The sequence below is a fragment of the Pseudophryne corroboree genome, chromosome 3 (assembly GCF_028390025.1).
Source record: "Pseudophryne corroboree isolate aPseCor3 chromosome 3, aPseCor3.hap2, whole genome shotgun sequence".
NCBI classification, from domain to species: Eukaryota; Metazoa; Chordata; class Amphibia; order Anura; family Myobatrachidae; genus Pseudophryne; species Pseudophryne corroboree.
Window position 1 is genome coordinate 87,847,511 of NC_086446.1, and position 19,478 is coordinate 87,866,988.

The 19,478-nt window shown below is 48.5% G+C and overlaps 1 protein-coding gene across 1 annotated transcript in view; it reads left to right on the plus strand.

Moving 5' to 3' along the window:
- The window catches only part of LOC135057197 (oocyte zinc finger protein XlCOF7.1-like), a 214,561-nt gene that overhangs the window by 125,675 nt on the left and 69,408 nt on the right, over nt 1-19,478 (plus strand). Inside the window, exons 6-12 of the mRNA XM_063963093.1 lie at nt 10,121-10,250; nt 10,873-11,064; nt 11,189-11,267; nt 11,571-11,668; nt 17,353-17,461; nt 18,619-18,716; nt 18,851-18,962. Of these exons, the coding sequence (XP_063819163.1) occupies nt 10,121-10,250; nt 10,873-11,064; nt 11,189-11,267; nt 11,571-11,668; nt 17,353-17,461; nt 18,619-18,716; nt 18,851-18,962 (818 nt within the window). The remainder of the gene's footprint in view (nt 1-10,120; nt 10,251-10,872; nt 11,065-11,188; nt 11,268-11,570; nt 11,669-17,352; nt 17,462-18,618; nt 18,717-18,850; nt 18,963-19,478) is intronic.

The window sequence follows — 19,478 nt, forward strand, 5'->3', positions numbered from 1 at the left end:
CGGGTGGAGGTCGTGTCTGCTGAGGAAGTCTGCTTCCCAGTTGTCCACTCCCGGAATGAACACTGCTGACAGTGCTATCACATGATTTTCCGCCCAGCGAAGAATCCTTGCAACTTCTGCCATTGCCCTCCTGCTTCTTGTGCCGCCCTGTCTGTTTACGTGGGCGACTGCCGTGATGTTGTCTGACTGTATCAGCACCGGCTGACCTTGAAGCAGGGGTCGTGCTAGTCTTAGAGCATTGTAGATGGCCCTTAGCTCCAGGATATTTATGTGAAGTGATGTCTCCAGGCTTGACCACAAATTTCTTCCTTGTGTGACTGCTCCCCAGCCTCTCAGGCTGGCATCCGTGGTCACCTGGACCCAGTCCTGAATGCCGAATCTGCGGCCCTCTAGAAGATGAGCCCTCTGCAACCACCACAGAAGAGACACCCTTGTCCTTGGGGACAGGGTTATCCGCTGATGCATCTGAAGATGCGATCCGGACCATTTGTCCAGCAGATCCCACTGGAACGTTCTTGCGTGGAATCTGCCGAATGGAATCGCTTCGTAGGAAGCTACCATTTTTCCCAGGACTCTTGTGCATTGATGCACTGAGACTTGCCCTGGTTTCAGGAGGTTTCTGACTAGTTCGGATAACTCCCTGGCCTTCTCCTCCGGAAGGAACACCTTTTTCTGGACTGTGTCCAGAATCATCCCTAGGAACAGAAGACGTGTCGTCGGAGTCAGCTGCGATTTTGGGATATTTAGAACCCAGCCGTGCTGCCGTAGCACTACTTGAGATAGTGCTACTCCGACTACTAACTGTTCTCTGGATCTTGCTCTTATCAGGAGATCGTCCAAGTAAGGGATAATTAAAACGCCTTTTCTTCGAAGAAGAATCATCATTTCGGCCATTACCTTGGTAAAGACCCGGGGTGCCGTGGATAATCCAAACGGCAGCGTCTGAAACTGATAGTGACAGTTTTGTACTACAAACCTGAGGTACCCTTGATGAGACGGGTAAATGGGGACATGGAGGTAGGCATCCTTGATGTCCAGAGACACCATATAGTCCCCCTCTTCCAGGTTCGCGATCACTGCCCTGAGTGATTCCATCTTGAATTTGAACCTCTGTATGTAAGTGTTCAAAGACTTCAGATTTAAAATAGGTCTCACCGAGCCGTCCGGCTTCGGTACCACAAACAGCGTGGAATAATACCCCTTCCCCTGTTGCAGGAGGGGTACCTTGATTATCACCTGCTGGGAATACAGCTTGTGAACTGCCTCCAATACTGCCTCCCTGTCGGAGGGAGACGTTGGTAAAGCAGACTTCAGGAACCGGCGAGGGGGAGACGTCTCGAACTTTAATTTGTACCCCTGAGATACTACTTGAAGGATCCAGGGGTCCACTTGCGAGTGAGCCCACTGCGCGCTGAAATTCTTGAGACGGGCCTCCACCGTGCCTGAGTCCGCTTGTAAGGCCCCAGCGTCATGCTGAGGACTTGGCAGAAGCGGGAGAGGGCTTTTGTTCCTGGGAATTGGCTGTCTGTTGCAGTCTTTTTCCCCTTCCTATGCCCCGGGGCAGAAAGGAGGAACCTTTTGCCCTCTTGCCCTTATGGGGACGAAAGGACTGAGCCTGATAAGACGGCGTCTTTTTATGCTGAGAGGCGACCTGGGGTAAAAATGTGGATTTCCCAGCAGTTGCCGTGGCCACCAGGTCCGATAGACCGACCCCAAATAACTCCTCCCCTTTATAAGGCAATATTTCCATATGCCGTTTAGAATCCGCATCACCTGACCACTGTCGCGTCCATAACCCTCTTCTGGCAGAAATGGACAGCGCACTCACTCTTGATGCCAGAGTGCAAATATCCCTCTGTGCATCTCGCATATATAGAAATGCATCTTTTAAATGCTCTATAGTCAACAATATACTGTCCCTATCCAGGGTATCAATATTTTCAGTCAGGGAATCCGACCAAGCTACCCCAGCGCTGCACATCCAGGCTGAGGCGATTGCTGGTCGCAGTATAACACCAGTATGTGTGTATATACTTTTTAGGATATTTTCCAGTTCTCTGTCACCTGGTTCCTTGAGGGCGGCCGTATCAGGAGACGGTAACGCCACTTGTTTTGATAAGCGTGTGAGCGCTTTATCCACTCTAGGGGGTGTTTCCCAACGCGCCCTAACCTCTGGCGGGAAAGGGTATAATGCCAATAACTTTTTAGAAATTATCAGTTTTTTATCGGGGGAAACCCACGCTTCATCACACACCTCATTTAATTCATCTGATTCAGGAAAAACTACGGGTAGTTTTTTCACACCCCACATAATACCCTTTTTAGTGGTACTTGCAGTATCAGAAATGTTTAAAACCTCTCTCATTGCCGTGATCATGTAACGTGTGGCCCTACTGGAAGTCACGTTTGTCTCCTCACCGTCGACACTGGAGTATCCGTGTCGACGTCTGTATCTACCACCTGAGGTAACGGCCGTTTTAGGGCCCCTGATGGTTTCTGAGACGCCTGGACAGGGACTAACTGATTAGCCGGCTGTCTCATGTCATCAACAGTCTTTTGTAAGGAGCTGACACTGTCACGTAAATCCTTCCATAAAGCCATCCACTCAGGTGTCGACTCCCTAGGGGGTGACACCTCTATTATAGGCAATTGCCCCGCCTCCACATCATTTTCCTCCGCATACATGTCGACACAAACGTACCGACACACAGCACACGCACAGGGAATGCTCTGATAGAGGACAGGACCCCACTAGCCCTTTGGGGAGACAGAGGGAGAGTATGCCAGCACACACCAGAGCGCTATATATATATATAGGGACAACCTTATATAAGTGTTTCTCCCTTATAGCTGCTGTATTGTTAATAACCCGCCAATTAGTGCCCCCCTCTCTTTTTTACCCTGTTTCTGTAGTGCAGGACTGCAGGGGAGAGTCAGGGAGACGTCCTTCCAGCGGAGCTGTGAGGGAAAATGGCGCCTGTGTGCTGAGGAGATAGGCTCCGCCCCCTTCTCGGCGGCCTTTCTCCCGCTTTTTGTGAAAATCTGGCAGGGGTTAAAATTCATCCATATAGCCCAGGGACTATATGTGATGTATTTTTAGCCAGCCAAGGTGTTTCTATTGCTGCTCAGGGCGCCCCCCCCTAGCGCCCTGCACCCTCAGTGACCGGAGTGTGAAGTGTGCTGAGAAGCAATGGCGCACAGCTGCAGTGCTGTGCGCTACCTTGTGGAAGACAGGATGTCTTCTGCCGCCGATTTTCCGGACCTCTTCTTGCTTCTGGCTCTGTAAGGGGGCCGGCGGCGCGGCTCTGGGACCGAGCTCCAAGGCTGGGCCTGTGATCGGTCCCTCTGGAGCTAATGGTGTCCAGTAGCCTAAGAAGCCCAATCCACTCTGCACGCAGGTGAGTTCGCTTCTTCTCCCCTTAGTCCCTCGATGCAGTGAGCCTGTTGCCAGCAGGTCTCACTGAAAATAAAAAACCTAAACTAAAACTTTCACTAAGAAGCTCAGGAGAGCCCCTAGTGTGCACCCTTCTCGTTCGGGCACAAAAATCTAACTGAGGCTTGGAGGAGGGTCATAGGGGGAGGAGCCAGTGCACACCAGGTAGTACTAAAGCTTTCTATTTGTGCCCAGTCTCCTGCGGAGCCGCTATTCCCCATGGTCCTTACGGAGTCCCCAGCATCCACTAGGACGTCAGAGAAATTATACTTACAAACGAATGAATGAATATTATGCCCTCACTGACGCGGGAAGACGTTCGCCCCTTGTAGTTGTGCCCCTGTAGCTGCGCCCCTTGCACTGTGCCCCTGTAGCTGTGCCCCTTGTACTGTGCCCCTTGTAGTTGTGCCCCTTGTAGTTGTGCCCCTGTAGCTGCGCCCCTTGTAGCTGTGCCCCTGTAGCTGCGCCCCTTGTAGCTGTGCCCCTGTAGCTGCGCCCCTTGTAGTTGTGCCCCTGTAGCTGCCCCCTTGTACTGTGCCCCTGTAGCTGCGCCCCTTGTAGTTGTGCCCCTGTAGCTGCGCCCCTTGTACTGTGCCCCTTGTAGTTGTGCCCCTGTAGCTGCGCCCCTTGTAGTTGTGCCCCTGTAGCTGCCCCCTTGTACTGTGCCCCTTGTAGTTGTGGCCCTGTAGCACTAGCTGCCCCCTTGTACTGTGCCCCTTGTAGTTGTGGCCCTGTAGCTGCCCCCTTGTACTGTGCCCCTTGTAGTTGTGGCCCTGTAGCTGCCCCCTTGTACTGTGCCCCTTGTAGTTGTGGCCCTGTAGCTGCCCCCTTGTACTGTGCCCCTTGTAGCTGCCCCCTTGTACTGTGCCCCTTGTAGTTGTGGCCCTGTAGCTGCCCCCTTGTACTGTGCCCCTTGTAGTTGTGGCCCTGTAGCTGCCCCCTTGTACTGTGCCCCTTGTAGTTGTGGCCCTGTAGCTGCCCCCTTGTACTGTGCCCCTTGTAGCTGCCCCCTTGTACTGTGCCCCTTGTAGTTGTGGCCCTGTAGCTGCCCCCTTGTACTGTGCCCCTTGGAGCTGCCCCCTTGTACTGTGCCCCTTGTAGTTGTGGCCCTGTAGCTGCCCCCTTGTACTGTGCCCCTTGTAGCTGCCCCCTTGTACTGTGCCCCTTGTAGTTGTGGCCCTGTAGCTGCCCCCTTGTACTGTGCCCCTTGTAGCTGCCCCCTTGTACTGTGCCCCTTGTAGTTGTGGCCCTGTAGCTGCCCCCTTGTACTGTGCCCCTTGTAGCTGCGCCCTTGTACTGTGCCCCTTGTAGCTGTAAGAAAAACCACACACACACACACACACACACACACACACACACACACATATACTTACCGCTCCTGCAGCGCTGCCTCCGTCTCCGTCCGCCGCTCCTCTCTGCTGTACTACGGGAGGGACGTCTGTACAGGACACTGTACAGCGGCGCAGGCCGCGGCCACGGACTTCAGATCTTGATTCCCCCCCCCCCCCCTTCCCCGGACACTGTACAGCGGCGCAGGACTTCAGATCATGATTCCCCCCCCCTTCCCCGGACACTGTACAGCGGCGCAGGACTTCAGATCTTGATGCCCCCCCCCCTTTCCCCGGACACTGTACAGCGGCGCAGGACTTCAGATCTTGATTCCCCCCCCCCCCCCGGGACACTGTACAGCGGCCACGGACAGACACCCACCCCCGGCTCACTTACATGTTCTTGTACAACCAACTTCTCCGCTGGGCTCCTCTACTCTCGCGCTGCTCAGTCACGTGTGCCGCTATGCAGCGGAGGAGGGCTACACTGTGACTGACAGCGGAGAGGGCGTGAGCTGGTGCTGGTCCCAGCAGCAGCAATCCAATCAGGATGTGCTGACAGCCTGCTGGGGCCGGCTCAGCCTCACATGTGGTGTCCGTACTCGAAAAAAAAAAACCTCTGCTGCAGCGCTGCTCCTGGGCCGCATTACTAGCCGACTTGGACCGCATGCGGCCCGCGGGCCGCGGGTTGGACAAGCCTGGTTTAGATAGTGGCAGTTATTGTTGACTGCCAAAGGGTGGACTGTCAAAGTCGAAAAATATCATGATTCACATGCCTTGTACTAACCCCAATGCACATGGCCGCTGCTCGTGCACCCACTCCCCCGTGCGTACGCATCCCCTCAGGTTGCGTAGGGGACGCTCCAACGTCTCCTGCGCATGGAGATGTGTATTTACGGCGGAGTTTGTAAGCGTCTAGCGAGCGACTCGATCGCAACATATTTAACCCATATAGTGTGTTTTATAGATAATATTCCCCTTAACAATGTCAGCACGTATGTTTAGTTTAAACGGTTCTTGGACAGAGAGATCCCTCTTTGCATGATAGGAAGGGTCAGATAAAGGTTGAACAGTGGTGTCTAGTATCCAGCTGTAGAGTATTTTAATGGTAACATTTCGGTGTTGGTTAGGAAAAGATTGCTCGCTCCTGCGTATAGTTATGTACAAAAGTAGTTTATGGACATTTACTGTATTTGCTGTTCATTATCCATGCGGCGGGAATCCTGAGGATACCTCCCACCTGAGCAGTTGGAGAAAGACACAGCCTACCTGTTCAAACCCACCTATGACCTTTTTTTATAATGCAGAGACACATTCCTGTGTCCAATGAACAATGAGATTATAGGGACCATTGTATTGTTACTGTATGCTGTGTATATAAGGACCACCATTGCCTGGGCCAGTCACTCACTCTCTCTGAAAGGCTTTCTCATTGAATGCTGAGGGCTGGATCCAGGACGCGCTAGCGAATCATTCCCACGTATGTATTGTTCTCTGTAGCCATTTTGTTATCCTTAGTGTTTGCCATTTATTCTCATTCTGTTTGCTTGTGTTTGTAATTGTATGCTATTGTTCATATTATTCCTTGTTATTCTGTTTAGATTTTGATGTTAGTTTTGTAGTGTATAAGCTGTACTGTTTTTCCCTTTTTACTCTAAAGAATCATCCACGAAGGTGTTAGAGCCGGAGTGGTTTTTAAATCCAAACCAGGTCTTGTGTTTTCACTAGTTACTGTAAAGGGTTTTCTGAGCGTCTCAATCGCTCAAACAGCTTTCATATTATCAAGGTTAATAAGCGTTACATCATTGTAGTATTACATTGCTAAGGTTTTGAGTATAAGCATACCCTTACTGTGTGTTGTTAACAAGGTTTACTGTGTGTCATTCTGTGAGCGTCTGCGACGCTCGTGTCTCACTCGCACGGCGCAGCGTCCGCTACGCCGATAGCGTAGCATTACGGTACTCGGGACGCCTTTAGCGTGTTCGATACTAAGCGTGAGTCTGTGAGCGCACGTGTCGCTCGTGCGTCGCGCCCACGGCCTAGCGTCTGCTACGCTAAGTGCGTACCCTTACGGTACTCTGTGCGCCAATAGCGTACTTAGTCCGTAAATAGTATATAGCTTATGTTTAAAGGTAATAACTGACATTATCAATATAATACCACATAGTGTGTGCCGGGAGCTGTGATATCCCCCTTCATATATTACTCTAAAGTCCCCTCTCCCCTATATAATAATACCACATATCAGTGTATGCCGGGAGCTGTGATATCCCCCTTCATATATTACTCTAAAGTCCCCTCTCCCCTATATAAGGGTGTACTACAATTGGCCGGCTGTTGGGATCCCGGCGCCCAGCATACCGGTGCCGGGATCCCAACCACCGGAATGCCGGCAGTGGGGCGAGCGCAAAAGAGCCCCTTGCGGGCTTGCCGCGCTCACCACGCAGCAGGCAAAGTGGCGGGACACCCTATCTATTTATTCTCACTCCAGGGGTGTTGTGGACACCCCAAGAGGGAGAATAGCTGTCAGTATCCTGGCGGTCGGGATCCCAGCGCTGGTATGCTGAGCGCCAGGATCCCGACAGCCGGTATATAGAGTGCCTCCCCCTATACAATAATACCACATATCAGTGTGTGCCAGGTGTTGTTATTCCTCATCATATATCATTGTACGGAAGACATATGTATTACCGGCAGACAGGATGCCGGCTGTCAGTATACCGACAGCGGCATCCCGTCTGCCGGAATCCCGGCAGCGAATCCCCTCATGGGCTATACATGTTTCGCTCGCCACAGGTTATATTCACACTCGGGTGGTGGCGTGGACCCACCAACCGAGTGGGAATACTCAGAGGTGGTTGGGATTCTGGCTGGGTGCTCCCCCTGTATTATATTAATAACAGGACACCAAAGGCTGCTTCCCCTATATAATAATAATAGGATCCCAAGGGTACTCCCCCTGTATTATAATAATAATTTAATAATAACAACAACAACAGGACACTACTGGCTGCACCTCCTGCATAATAATAAGGGGGGTATCCAAAAAGTTGCGGACATATGTAGTTTGTGGCACTTATAGCGGGTCTAGGGGGAATTTGTCTCGCATTATGCGCATAATCCCTGGAGTGTGGGGGGGGGGGGGGGGGGGCGATCCGCATCTGGGATAATAGGATAGCCTCCGGCGAACCAATTAGCTGTGGTAAATTACCACGACTGATTGGATACCCCCCTAATACTAGGACGCTATAGGCTGCACCCACCCCCCTATTACACTAATAATAACAACAACAGGACGTCGCAGGCTGCATCTGTGTATAATAATAATAGGACACTACAGGCTGCTCCCCCTGTATGATAATAATAATAACAACAACAACAACAGGACATCACAGGCTGCATCTGTGTATAATAATAGGACACTACAGGCTGCTCCCCTTATATGATAATAATAATAATAACAACAACAACACATCACAGGCTGCACCCCCCCCCCCCCCCGTATAACAATAATTATAGAACACTACAGGCTGCACCTGCTGTACAATAATAATAATAGGACACCAGCAAAACTGCTCCCCCTATGTTATAATAATTATATCTGTACACAACAGACTACACCCCCGTATAATAATAACTACAGGATACCAAAGGCTGCACCCCTTGTCTAATATTATTAATAATAATCATCATAATAATAATAATAATAATAAAAAAAAAAATTCTATTAGGACACCCCCATATTGTATTAAGCGGAGTATGCGCCCCAGGCTCACCACACAGGACACCCAGAAGAATCAGCATTCGAAGACAGCACTTCCGGCATTTGGAACGCATGAGCCGGAAGTAACGTGAAACGCACAACCCGGAAGACTTCTCAAACGCACTGGTGGAGTGATTGATTCTATGGTTGAAGCTAGATCCAAGTGGACTAAGGGACCTTTTCCGCGGAGTGCAGGCCGGAAGCAGTATATGTAATATTATTTGTAACGTCCTCCGGGTTAGAGCAGCAGTAACTGGTGGTGCTGAGTATAGATGTGAGTTCACAGGTAGCTGATAGAGGTCATGCTGAAAATACAACTAGCAATGGACTGGCGACCATTTTCCCGAAGACCAGTTCCCAAATTCGTAGGCGGCAGCATGGCGGTCTCTCCGCTGGAGCAGCACTGCTAATCTCACCTGAGACCCTCTGCAGCAGCCACGGTTGGGGGGGATTGAGAGAAGACCTTGTTGTATGTGGTGGCAGGTAGGAGGGAATATTACACTATTATGCAGGGGGAGCAGCCTCTGGTGTCCTATTATGCAAGGGGAGCAGCCTCTGGTGTCCTGTTCTAAATATTATGCAAGGGGAGCAGCCTCCGGTGTCCTGTTACATTATGCAGGGGGAGCAGCCTCTGGTGTCCTGTTATACCTATTTGGCAGGGGGAGCAGCCTCTGGTGTCCTGTTATACCTATTATGCAGGGGGAGCAGCCTCTGGTGTCCTGTTCTAAATATTATGCAGGAGGAGCAGCCTGTGGTGTCCTATTTCGAATATTAAGTAGGAGGGAGCTGCCTGTGGTGTCCTGTTATTACTATTATACAAGGGAAGTAGCCTCTGGTGTCCTGTTGTTGTTGTTGTTGTTGTTGTACAGGGGGAGTGGCCTGTGGTGTCCTATTGTTATTATGCAGGTGGAGCAGCCTCTGGTGTCCTGTTGTTATTATTATACAAGTGAAGTACTCTGTGGTATCAAGTTGTTGTTGTTATTATAGGTACAGCAACCTGTGTCTTATTTATTATTATTATTATTATTATTATTATTATTATTATTGTTATTTATTATTATGATTATTATTATGCCGCGAGAGAGGACTGTGGTGATGTTTCTTTTTTTTACAGGGGGAGCAGCCTGTGGTGTTCTGTTATTGTTATAATACAGGTGGATCAGCCTGTGGTGTCCTATTTATTTTTATTATACATGAGGAGTGGGCTGTGGTGTCTTAATTATTATTTTATGTAATTAAGGAGATGAAAAATATTTCTTAATTTCTAGATTATATTAAAACCGTGACCAATATATCCCCACACTCCCCAGTTCAGTCGTTTATAACAGATCTTAGTTGGAGCAGATGAAGTGAATGTGTCAGAGGACCTAGACTCCGGCCATGACTTGTGTAACCTGTTAGCAATACAGCATTGTGGGACAGTTACTGAGGAGTCCTATGCACCTGGGCCGCTCCTGTGACGAGGGCTGTATGGATTTGGGGAATAGAGTAGACTTACTGGTCACTCAGTGCTTCATCTCTGACTACATGCGTACTCTGTGGTGTTTATTGTAATTATTATATTTATTCCTAGAAAATCCTTTTGTGAGAAAACAGTGTTATTACTAGACATCACGTGAGGATGAGACATGTTGCTGATTCCCTGAGGATGGACAAGGACCCAAGTCACATGACTGAGAGGATACTAAATCTCACCCTGGAGATTATTTATCTGCTAACTGGGGAGGTGAGGGGATCTGGGAGTGTCACTGTGACATCACTTATATCTATAGTAATAATACAAAGACATGACTGGGGAGGTGAGGGGATCTGGGAGTGTCACTGACATGACATATATCTATAGTAATAATACAAAGACATGACAGGGGAGGTGAGGGGATCTGGGAGTGTCACTGTGACATCACTTATATCTATAGTAATAATACAAAGACATGACTGGGGAGGTGAGAGTGTCACTGACATGACATATATCTATAGTAATAATACAAAGACATGACAGGGGAGGTGAGGGGATCTGGGAGTGTCACTGTGACATGACTTATATCTATAGTAATAATACAGGGACATGACTGGGGAGGTGAAGGGATCTGGGAGCGTCACTGTGTCATAATTTATATCTATAGTAATGGCACATAATGCCACAGTGCCCAATATAACCATTATACTACACAGTGCACTCATTTGTCACACACTGCCCACAAAATATGTCACACGATGTCCCGAGTTTTAATATTATGCCACACATTGCCTCCAATATTAATGTTTTGCCTCACAGTGCCCACACTATGCCACGGATGAGGTAAAGGGACTGGGAGTGTATTCATTGATAGTGTATTTTCCATACACAGGATTACATAATAATGAAGAAGACATCCGATGATTGTGTGACACCCAGCAGCCATCCCGGTGTGTCAGGAGGATTGCGCAGGACCCAGAGACCCATCACGGAGCCTCCACCTCACTCACTGATACATAAGAGCGGAAATGAGCAGAAGATCCTGGAACTCACCAACAAGATCATTCAGCTGCTGACTGGAAAGGTGACTGCTGGGAATCGGGCATTATACAGTAACACCAGGGGAGGTGTCTGGGTGATGACTGTGTCATTGTGTGTGTCAGGTTCCTATAAGGTGTCAGGATGTCACTGTCTATCTCTCCATGCAGGAGTGGGAGTATGCAGAGGAACACAAGGGTCTGTACAAGGTCATAATGATGGAGAATCACCAGCCCCTCTCATCACTGGGTAAGAGGAGACTTTTATGTATTGTACATGTTACAGCAGGAATGGGGACCCCTATATACAGTTCACACACATCATCTGATAATGACATAAATACAATGGGGTAAATTTACTAAGATGGGAGTTCTATTTAAGATGGGATGTTGCCCATAGCAACCAATCAGGTTCCAGGTATTATCTTCTAGAAGGTACCAGATAAATGAGAAGTAGAATCTGATTGGTTGCTATGGGCAACATCCAATCTTAACTAGAACTCCCATCTTAGTAAATTTACCCCAATGTACTCAGTCTCTGTATCTCCTACAGAAGGACCCAGTAACCGAGATACCCCAGAGAGATGTCCCCATCCTCTTTATTCCCAGGATTGTACAGAGGAGACTCACAGGACCCCACAGGAGGATCAGGTAGGTGGGATTTAGCGCTCACCAAATTCCAAAATGGTTTTTCTCTATCGTCCTAGTGGATGCTGGGGTTCCTGAAAGGACCATGGGGAATAGCGGCTCCGCAGGAGACAGGGCACAAAAAGTAAAGCTTTAGGATCAGGTGGTGTGCACTGGCTCCTCCCCCTATGACCCTCCTCCAAGCCTCAGTTAGATTTTTGTGCCCGGCCGAGAAGGGTGCAATCTAGGTGGCTCTCCTAAAGAGCTGCTTAGAAAAGTTTAGCTTAGGTTTTTTATTTTACAGTGAGTCCTGCTGGCAACAGGATCACTGCAACGAGGGACTTAGGGGAGAAGAAGTGAACTCACCTGCGTGCAGGATGGATTGGCTTCTTGGCTACTGGACATTAGCTCCAGAGGGACGATCACAGGTACAGCCTGGATGGTCACCGGAGCCTCGCCGCCGGCCCCCTTGCAGATGCTGAAACGAGAAGAGGTCCAGAATCGGCGGCAGAAGACTCCTCGGTCTTCTTAAGGTAGCGCACAGCACTGCAGCTGTGCGCCATTTTCCTCTCAGCACACTTCACACGGCAGTCACTGAGGGTGCAGGGCGCTGGGAGGGGGGCGCTCTGGGAGGCAAATGAAAACCTTTTTTGGCTAAAAATACCTCACATATAGCCTCCGGGGGCTATATGGAGATATTTAACCCCTGCCAGAATCCGTTAAGAGCGGGAGACGAGGCCGCCGAAAAAGGGGCGGGGCCTATCTCCTCAGCACACAGCGCCATTTTCCCTCACAGAAAGGCTGGAGGGAAGGCTCCCAGGCTCTCCCCTGCACTGCACTACAGAAACAGGGTTAAAACAGAGAGGGGGGGCACTAATTTGGCGTTAGAAATATATAAAAAAGATGCTATAAGGGAAAACACTTATATAAGGTTGTCCCTATATAATTATAGCGTTTTTGGTGTGTGCTGGCAAACTCTCCCTCTGTCTCTCCAAAGGGCTAGTGGGTCCTGTCCTCTATCAGAGCATTCCCTGTGTGTGTGCTGTGTGTCGGTACGTGTGTGTCGACATGTATGAGGACGATGTTGGTGAGGAGGCGGAGCAATTGCCTGTAATGGTGATGTCACTCTCTAGGGAGTCGACACCGGAATGGATGGCTTATTTAGGGAATTACGTGATAATGTCAACACGCTGCAAGGTCGGTTGACGACATGAGACGGCCGACAAACAATTAGTACCGGTCCAGACGTCTCAGAAACACCGTCAGGGGTTTTAAAACGCCCGTTTACTTTAGTCGGTCGACACAGACACGGACACTGAATCCAGTGTCGACGGTGAATAAACAAACGTATTCCTTATTAGGGCCACACGTTAAGGGCAATGAAGGAGGTGTTACATATTTCTGATACTACAAGTACCACAAAAGAGGGTATTATGTGGGATGTGAAAAAACTACCGTAGTTTTTCCTGAATCAGATAAATTAAATGAAGTGTGTGATGATGCGTGGGTTCCCCCCGATAGAAAATATGGGCGGTATACCCTTTCCCGCCAGAAGTTAGGGCGCGTTGGGAAACAACCCTTAGGGTGGATAAGGCGCTCACACGCTTATCAGAACAAGTGGCGGTACCGTCTATAGATAGGGCCGTCCTCAAGGAGCCAGCTGACAGGAGGCTGGAAAAATATCATAAAAAGTATATACACACATACTGGTGTTATACTGCGACCAGCGATCGCCTCAGCCTGGATGTGCAGAGCTGGGGTGGCTTGGTCGGATTCCCTGACTAAAAATATTGATACCCTTGACAGGGACAGTATTTTATTGACTATAGAGCATTTAAAGGATCTATTTCTATATATGCGAGATGCACAGAGGGATATTTGCACTCTGGCATCAAGAGTAAGTGCGATGTCCATATCTGCCAGAAGATGTTTATGGACACGACAGTGGTCAGGTGATGCAGATTCCAAACGGCACAAAGGTGTATTGCCGTATAAAGGAAGAGGAGTTATTTGGGGTCGGTCCATCGGACCTGGTGGCCAGGGCAACTGCTGGAAAATCCACCGTTTTTACCCTAAGTCACATCTCTGCAGAAAAAGACACCGTCTTTTCAGCTTCAGTCCTTTCGTCCCTATAAGAGTCATATCTGCCCAGGGATAGAGGAAAGGGAAGAAGACTGCAGCAGGCAGCCCATTCCCAGGAACAGAAGCGTTCCACCGCTTCTGACAAGCTCTCAGCATGACGCTGAGACCGTACAGGACCCCTGGATCCTACAAGTAGTATCCCAGGGGTACAGTTTGGAATGTCGAGACGTTTCCCCTGCGCAGGCTCCTGAAGTCTGCTTTACCAAGGTCTCCCTCCGACAAGGAGGCAGTATGGGAAAAAATTCACGAGCTGTATTCCCAGCAGGTGATAATTAAATTACCCCTCCTACAACAAGAAAAGGGGTATTATTCCACACTATATTGTGGTACTGAAGCCAGAAGGCTAGGTGAGACCTATTCTAAATCTAAAAAAAAAATTTTGAACACTTGCAAAGGTTCAAATCAAGATGGAGTCACTCAGAGCAGTGATAACGAACCGGGAAGAAGGGGACTATCGGGTGTCCCGAGACATCAGGGATGCTTACCTCCATGTCCCAAATTTGCCCTTATCACTAAGGGTACCTCAGGTTCGTGGTACAGAACTGTCACTATCAGTTTCTGACGCTGCCGTTTGGATTGTCTACGGCACCCCGGGTCTTTACCAAGGTAATGGCCGAAATGATGGTTCTTCTTCGAAGAAAAGGCGTCTTAATTATCCCTTACTTGGACGATCTCCTGATAAGGGCAAAGTCCAGGAAACAGTTGGAGGTCGGAGTAGCACTATCTCGGATACTGTTACAACAGCAGGGGTGGATTCTAAATATTCCAAAATCGCAGCTGATCCCGACAACAAGTCTCCTGTGCTTAGGGATGATTCTGGACACAGTCCAGAAAAAGGTGTTTCTCCCGGAAGAGAAAGCCAGGGAGTTATCCGAGCTAGTCAGGAACCTCCTAAAATCAGTGCATCATTGCACAAGGGCCATGGTAAAAAAAAAAAAAAAAAAAAAAATGGTGACTTCCTTCGAAGCAATTCCAGTCGGCAGATTTCATGCAAGAACTTTTCAGTGGGATCTGCTGGACAAATGGTCCGGATCGCATCTTCAGATGCATCAGCGGATAACCCTATATCCAAGGACAAGGGTGTCTCTCCTGTGGTGGTTACAGAGTGCTCATCTTCTAGAGGGCCGCAGATTCGGCATTCAGTTTGGATGTTGGTGACCACGGAGGCCAGCCCGAGAGGCTGGGGAGCAGTCACACAAGGAAAAAATTTCCAGGGAGTGTGATCAAGTCTGGAGAGTTTTCTCCACATAAATATAGCTAAGGGTAAATTTATAATGCTCTAAGCTTAGCAAGACCTCTGCTTCAAGGTCAGCCGGTATTGATCCAGTGGGATAAAACATCACGGCAGTCGCCCACGTAAATAGACAGGGCGGCACAAGAAGCAGGAGGGCAGTGGCAAAAACTGCAAGGACTTTTCGCTGGGCGGAAAATCATGTGATAGCACTGTCAGCAATGTTTCATTCCGGGAATGGAAACTGGGAAGCAGACTTCCTCAGTAGGCACGACCTCCACCCGGCAGAGTGGGAACTTCATGGGGAAGTTTTCCACATAATTGTAAACCGTTGGGAATTACCAAAGGTGGACATGATGGCGTCCCGTCTGAACAAAAAACGGGACAGGTATTGCTCCAGGTTAAGAGACCCTCAGGCAATAGCTGTGGACGTTCTGGTAACACCGTGGGTGTACCAGTCGGTGTATGTGTTCCATCCTCTGCTTTTCATACCTAAGGTACTGAGAATTATAAGACGTAGAGGAGTAAGAACTATACTCATGGCTCCGGATTGGCCAAGAAGGACTTGGTACCCGGAACTTTAAGAGATGCTCACAGAGGACTTATGGTCTCTGCCGCTAAGAAGGGACTTGTTTCAGCAAGTACCATGTCTGTTCCAAGACTTACCGCAGCTGCGTTTGACGGCATGGCGGTGGAACGCCGGATCCTAAGGGAAAAGGCATTCAGGAAGAGGTCATTCCTACCCTGGTCAAAGCCAGAAAGGAGGTGACCGCACAACATTATCACCACATGTGGCGAAAATATGTTGCGTGGTGTGAGGCCAGGAAGGCCCCACGAAGAAATTTCAACTCGGTCGATTCCTGCATTTCTTGCAAACAGGAGTGTCTATGGGCCTCAAATTGGGGTCCATTAAGGTTCAAATTTCGGCCCTGTCGATTTTTCTTCCAGAAAGAATTGGCTTCAGTTCCTGAAGTCCAGAAGTTTGTCAAGGGAGTATTGCATATACAACCCCCTTTTGTGCCTCCAGTGGCACTGTGGGATCTCAACGTAGTTCTGGGATTCCTCAAAACACATTGGTTTAAAACCAGTCAAATCTGTGGATTTGAAGCATCTCACATGAAAAGTGACCATGCTCTTGGCCCTGGCCTGGACCAGGCGAGTGTCAAATTGGTGGTTTTTTCTCAAAAAAGCCATATCTGTTTGTCCATTCGGACAGGGCAGAGCTGCGGACTCGTCCCCAGTTCTCTCCCTAAGGTGGTGTCAGTGTTTCACCTGAACCAGCTTATTGTGGTGCCTTGCACCTACTAGGGACTTGGAGGACTCCAAGTTGCTAGATGTTGTCAGGGCCCTGAAAATATGTTTCCAGGACGGCTGGAGTCAGGAAAACTGACTTGCTGTTATCCTGTATGCACCCAAAAAACTAGGTGCTCTTGCTTCTAAGCAGACTATTGCTAGTTGGATGTGTAATACAATTCAGCTTGCACATTCTGTGGCAGGCCTGCCACAGCCAAAATATGTAAATGCCCATTCCAAAAGGAAGGTGGGCTCATCTTGGGCGGCTGCCCGAGGGGTCTCGGCTTTACAACTTTGCCGAGCGGCTATTTAGTCAGGGGCAAACACGTTTGTAAAATCCTACAAATTTGATACCCTGGCTAAGGAGGACCTGGAGTTCTCTCATTCGGTGCTGCAGAGTCATCCGCACTCTCCCGCCCGTTTGGGAGCTTTGGTATTATCCCCATGGTCCTTTCAGGAACCCCAGCATCCACTAGGACGATAGAGAAAATAAGAATTTACTTACCGATAATTCTATTTCTCGGAGTCCGTAGTGGATGCTGGGCGCCCATCCCAAGTGCGGATTATCTGCATTACTTGTACATAGTTACAAAAATCGGGTTATTATTGTTGTGAGCCATCTTTTCAGAGGCTCCGTTGTTATCATACTGTTAACTGGGTTCAGATCACAGGTTGTACAGTGTGATTGGTGTGGCTGGTATGAGTCTTACCCGGGATTCATAAATCCTTCCTTATTGTGTACGCTCGTCCGGGCACAGTACCTAACTGAGGCTTGGAGGAGGGTCATAGGGGGAGGAGCCAGTGCACACCACCTGATCCTAAAGCTTTACTTTTTGTGCCGTCTCCTGCGGAGCCGCTATACCCCATGGTCCTTTCAGGAACCCCAGCATCCACTACGGACTCCGAGAAATAGAATTATCGGTAAGTAAATTCTTATTTTCACTGTATGATCTATGGAGATGCTGTGCTTGTCTTATATTCAGAGTTTCTATTGTTTATTGTCAGACCCTATTAATGTGTTATCATTTTGTGGTTTATTTAGGGTGATGACCTGATTAATATTAAGGTAGAAGATACAGGAGAAGAAGAGACGTATGAGAGCAGTGACCAGCAGTCTGAGAAGCAGGAAATATCTACAGATATCATTACAGGTGAGTAATAATTATAATTGTATTTCTATAGCGCTCTTTCTCCATATAGGACTCAAGGTGCTCAATAGATAGCATGAGCATAATACAGTTTTGCATGAAATCTAGAGATCAAGAAAATAATACAATAACTATTTTGGGTCTGATGAGACACAATAAGTTAGATAAAAATATTAGATTGGATCTACATCAAAAGTAAGACATAAAAGCATAAGAAACTGTGAACTAACCAGATAATACAGAAGTCACATATTCTCCTTGTTCAATCACTATAACAGTCTCTTATTCTTCACCCTCCACTGTCAGCACAAAGTAATGGGGACAATGCATCTGCCCAGTGGGGGAGTCAGGAGCCATCAGCCCCTATTATACTCCTGCACTCCTCCTCACATCATGTCACTGTGTTACCAGCCCAGAGATCTGACCAGTCTCCTCCCCACACTCTCTGGTGTATCTCATACATCAGGAGCCATCAGCCCCTATTACACTCCTGCTCTCCCCCTCAAATCATGTCACTGTATGTTACCAGCCCAGAGATCTGACCAGTCTCCTCCCCACACTCTCTGGTGTATCTCATACATCAGGAGCAAGCTGTCCCTATTAGACTCCTGCTCTACCCCTCACATCATGTCACTGTGTGTTACCAGCCCAGAGATCTGACCAGTCTCCTCCTCACACTCTCTGGTGTATCTCATACATCAGGAGCCATCAGCCCCTATTATACTCCTGCTCTCCCTCCTCACATCATGTCACTGTGTGTTACCAGCCCAGAGATCTGACCAGTCTCCTCCCCACACTCTCTGGTGTATCTCATACATCAGGAGCCATCAGCCCCTATTACACTCCTGCTCTCCCCCTCACATCATGTCACTGTGTGTTACCAGCCCAGAGATCTGACCAGTCTCCTCCCCACACTCTCTGGTGTATCTCATACATCAGGAGCAAGCTGTCCCTATTAGACTCCTGCTCTACCCCTCACATCATGTCACTGTGTGTTACCAGCCCAGAGATCTGACCAGTCTCCTCCTCACACTCTCTGGTGTATCTCATACATCAGGAGCCATCAGCCCCTATTATACTCCTGCTCTCCCTCCTCACATCATGTCACTGTGTGTTACCAGCCCAGAGATCTGACCAGACCTGGTGTGTGTTTCTTATAGATGGATCCAGTAACAGAGATTCCCCAGAGATATTGCTCCATCCTCTTTATTCACAGGATTGTACAGAGGAGAATCACAGGACCCCACAGGAGGATCAGGTAGGTGGGATTTAGGGTCTCGCAAAATATCAAAACGACTTATCACTATGTGGTCTGTGTAGCAGCTGTGTGTGCTTATCTGAATTAAAAAAATACCTTTTTTCATGTGTTAATTTTGCTTGTGGGTTATTTAGGGTAATTGTCTGGCTTATAGTAAGGTAGAAGATATAGAGGGAGAAGAAGAGATGTATGTGAGGGGTGATCAGCAGTGTAAGGAGGAGGAAATCCCTACAGATATCAGCACAGGTGAGTAATAATCACTTATTACAGAAATGAGTCACATATTCTCCTTGTTCTGTCACTACAGTAATATTTTATTCTACACCCTCCTCTGTCAGTACAAAGTAATGCCTAGTGGGGGAGTCAGGAGCCATCAACTATTATTATTATTATTATTATTATTATTAATATTATTATCCTTTATTTCTCTAACGTCCTAGTGGATGCTGGGGACTCCGTCAGGACCATGGGGAATAGCGGCTCCGCAGGAGACAGGGCACAAAAGCAAGCTTTTAGGATCACATGGTGTGTACTGGCTCCTCCCCCTATGACCCTCCTCCAAGCCTCAGTTAGGTTTTTGTGCCCGTCCGAGTAGGGTGCAATCTAGGTGGCTCTCTTAAAGAGTTACTTAGAAAAAGTTTTTAGGTTCTTTATTTTCAGTGAGTCCTGCTGGCAACAGGCTCACTGCATCGAGGGACTTAGGGGAGAGATTTTCAACTCACCTGCGTGCAGGATGGATTGGATTCTTAGGCTACTGGACAC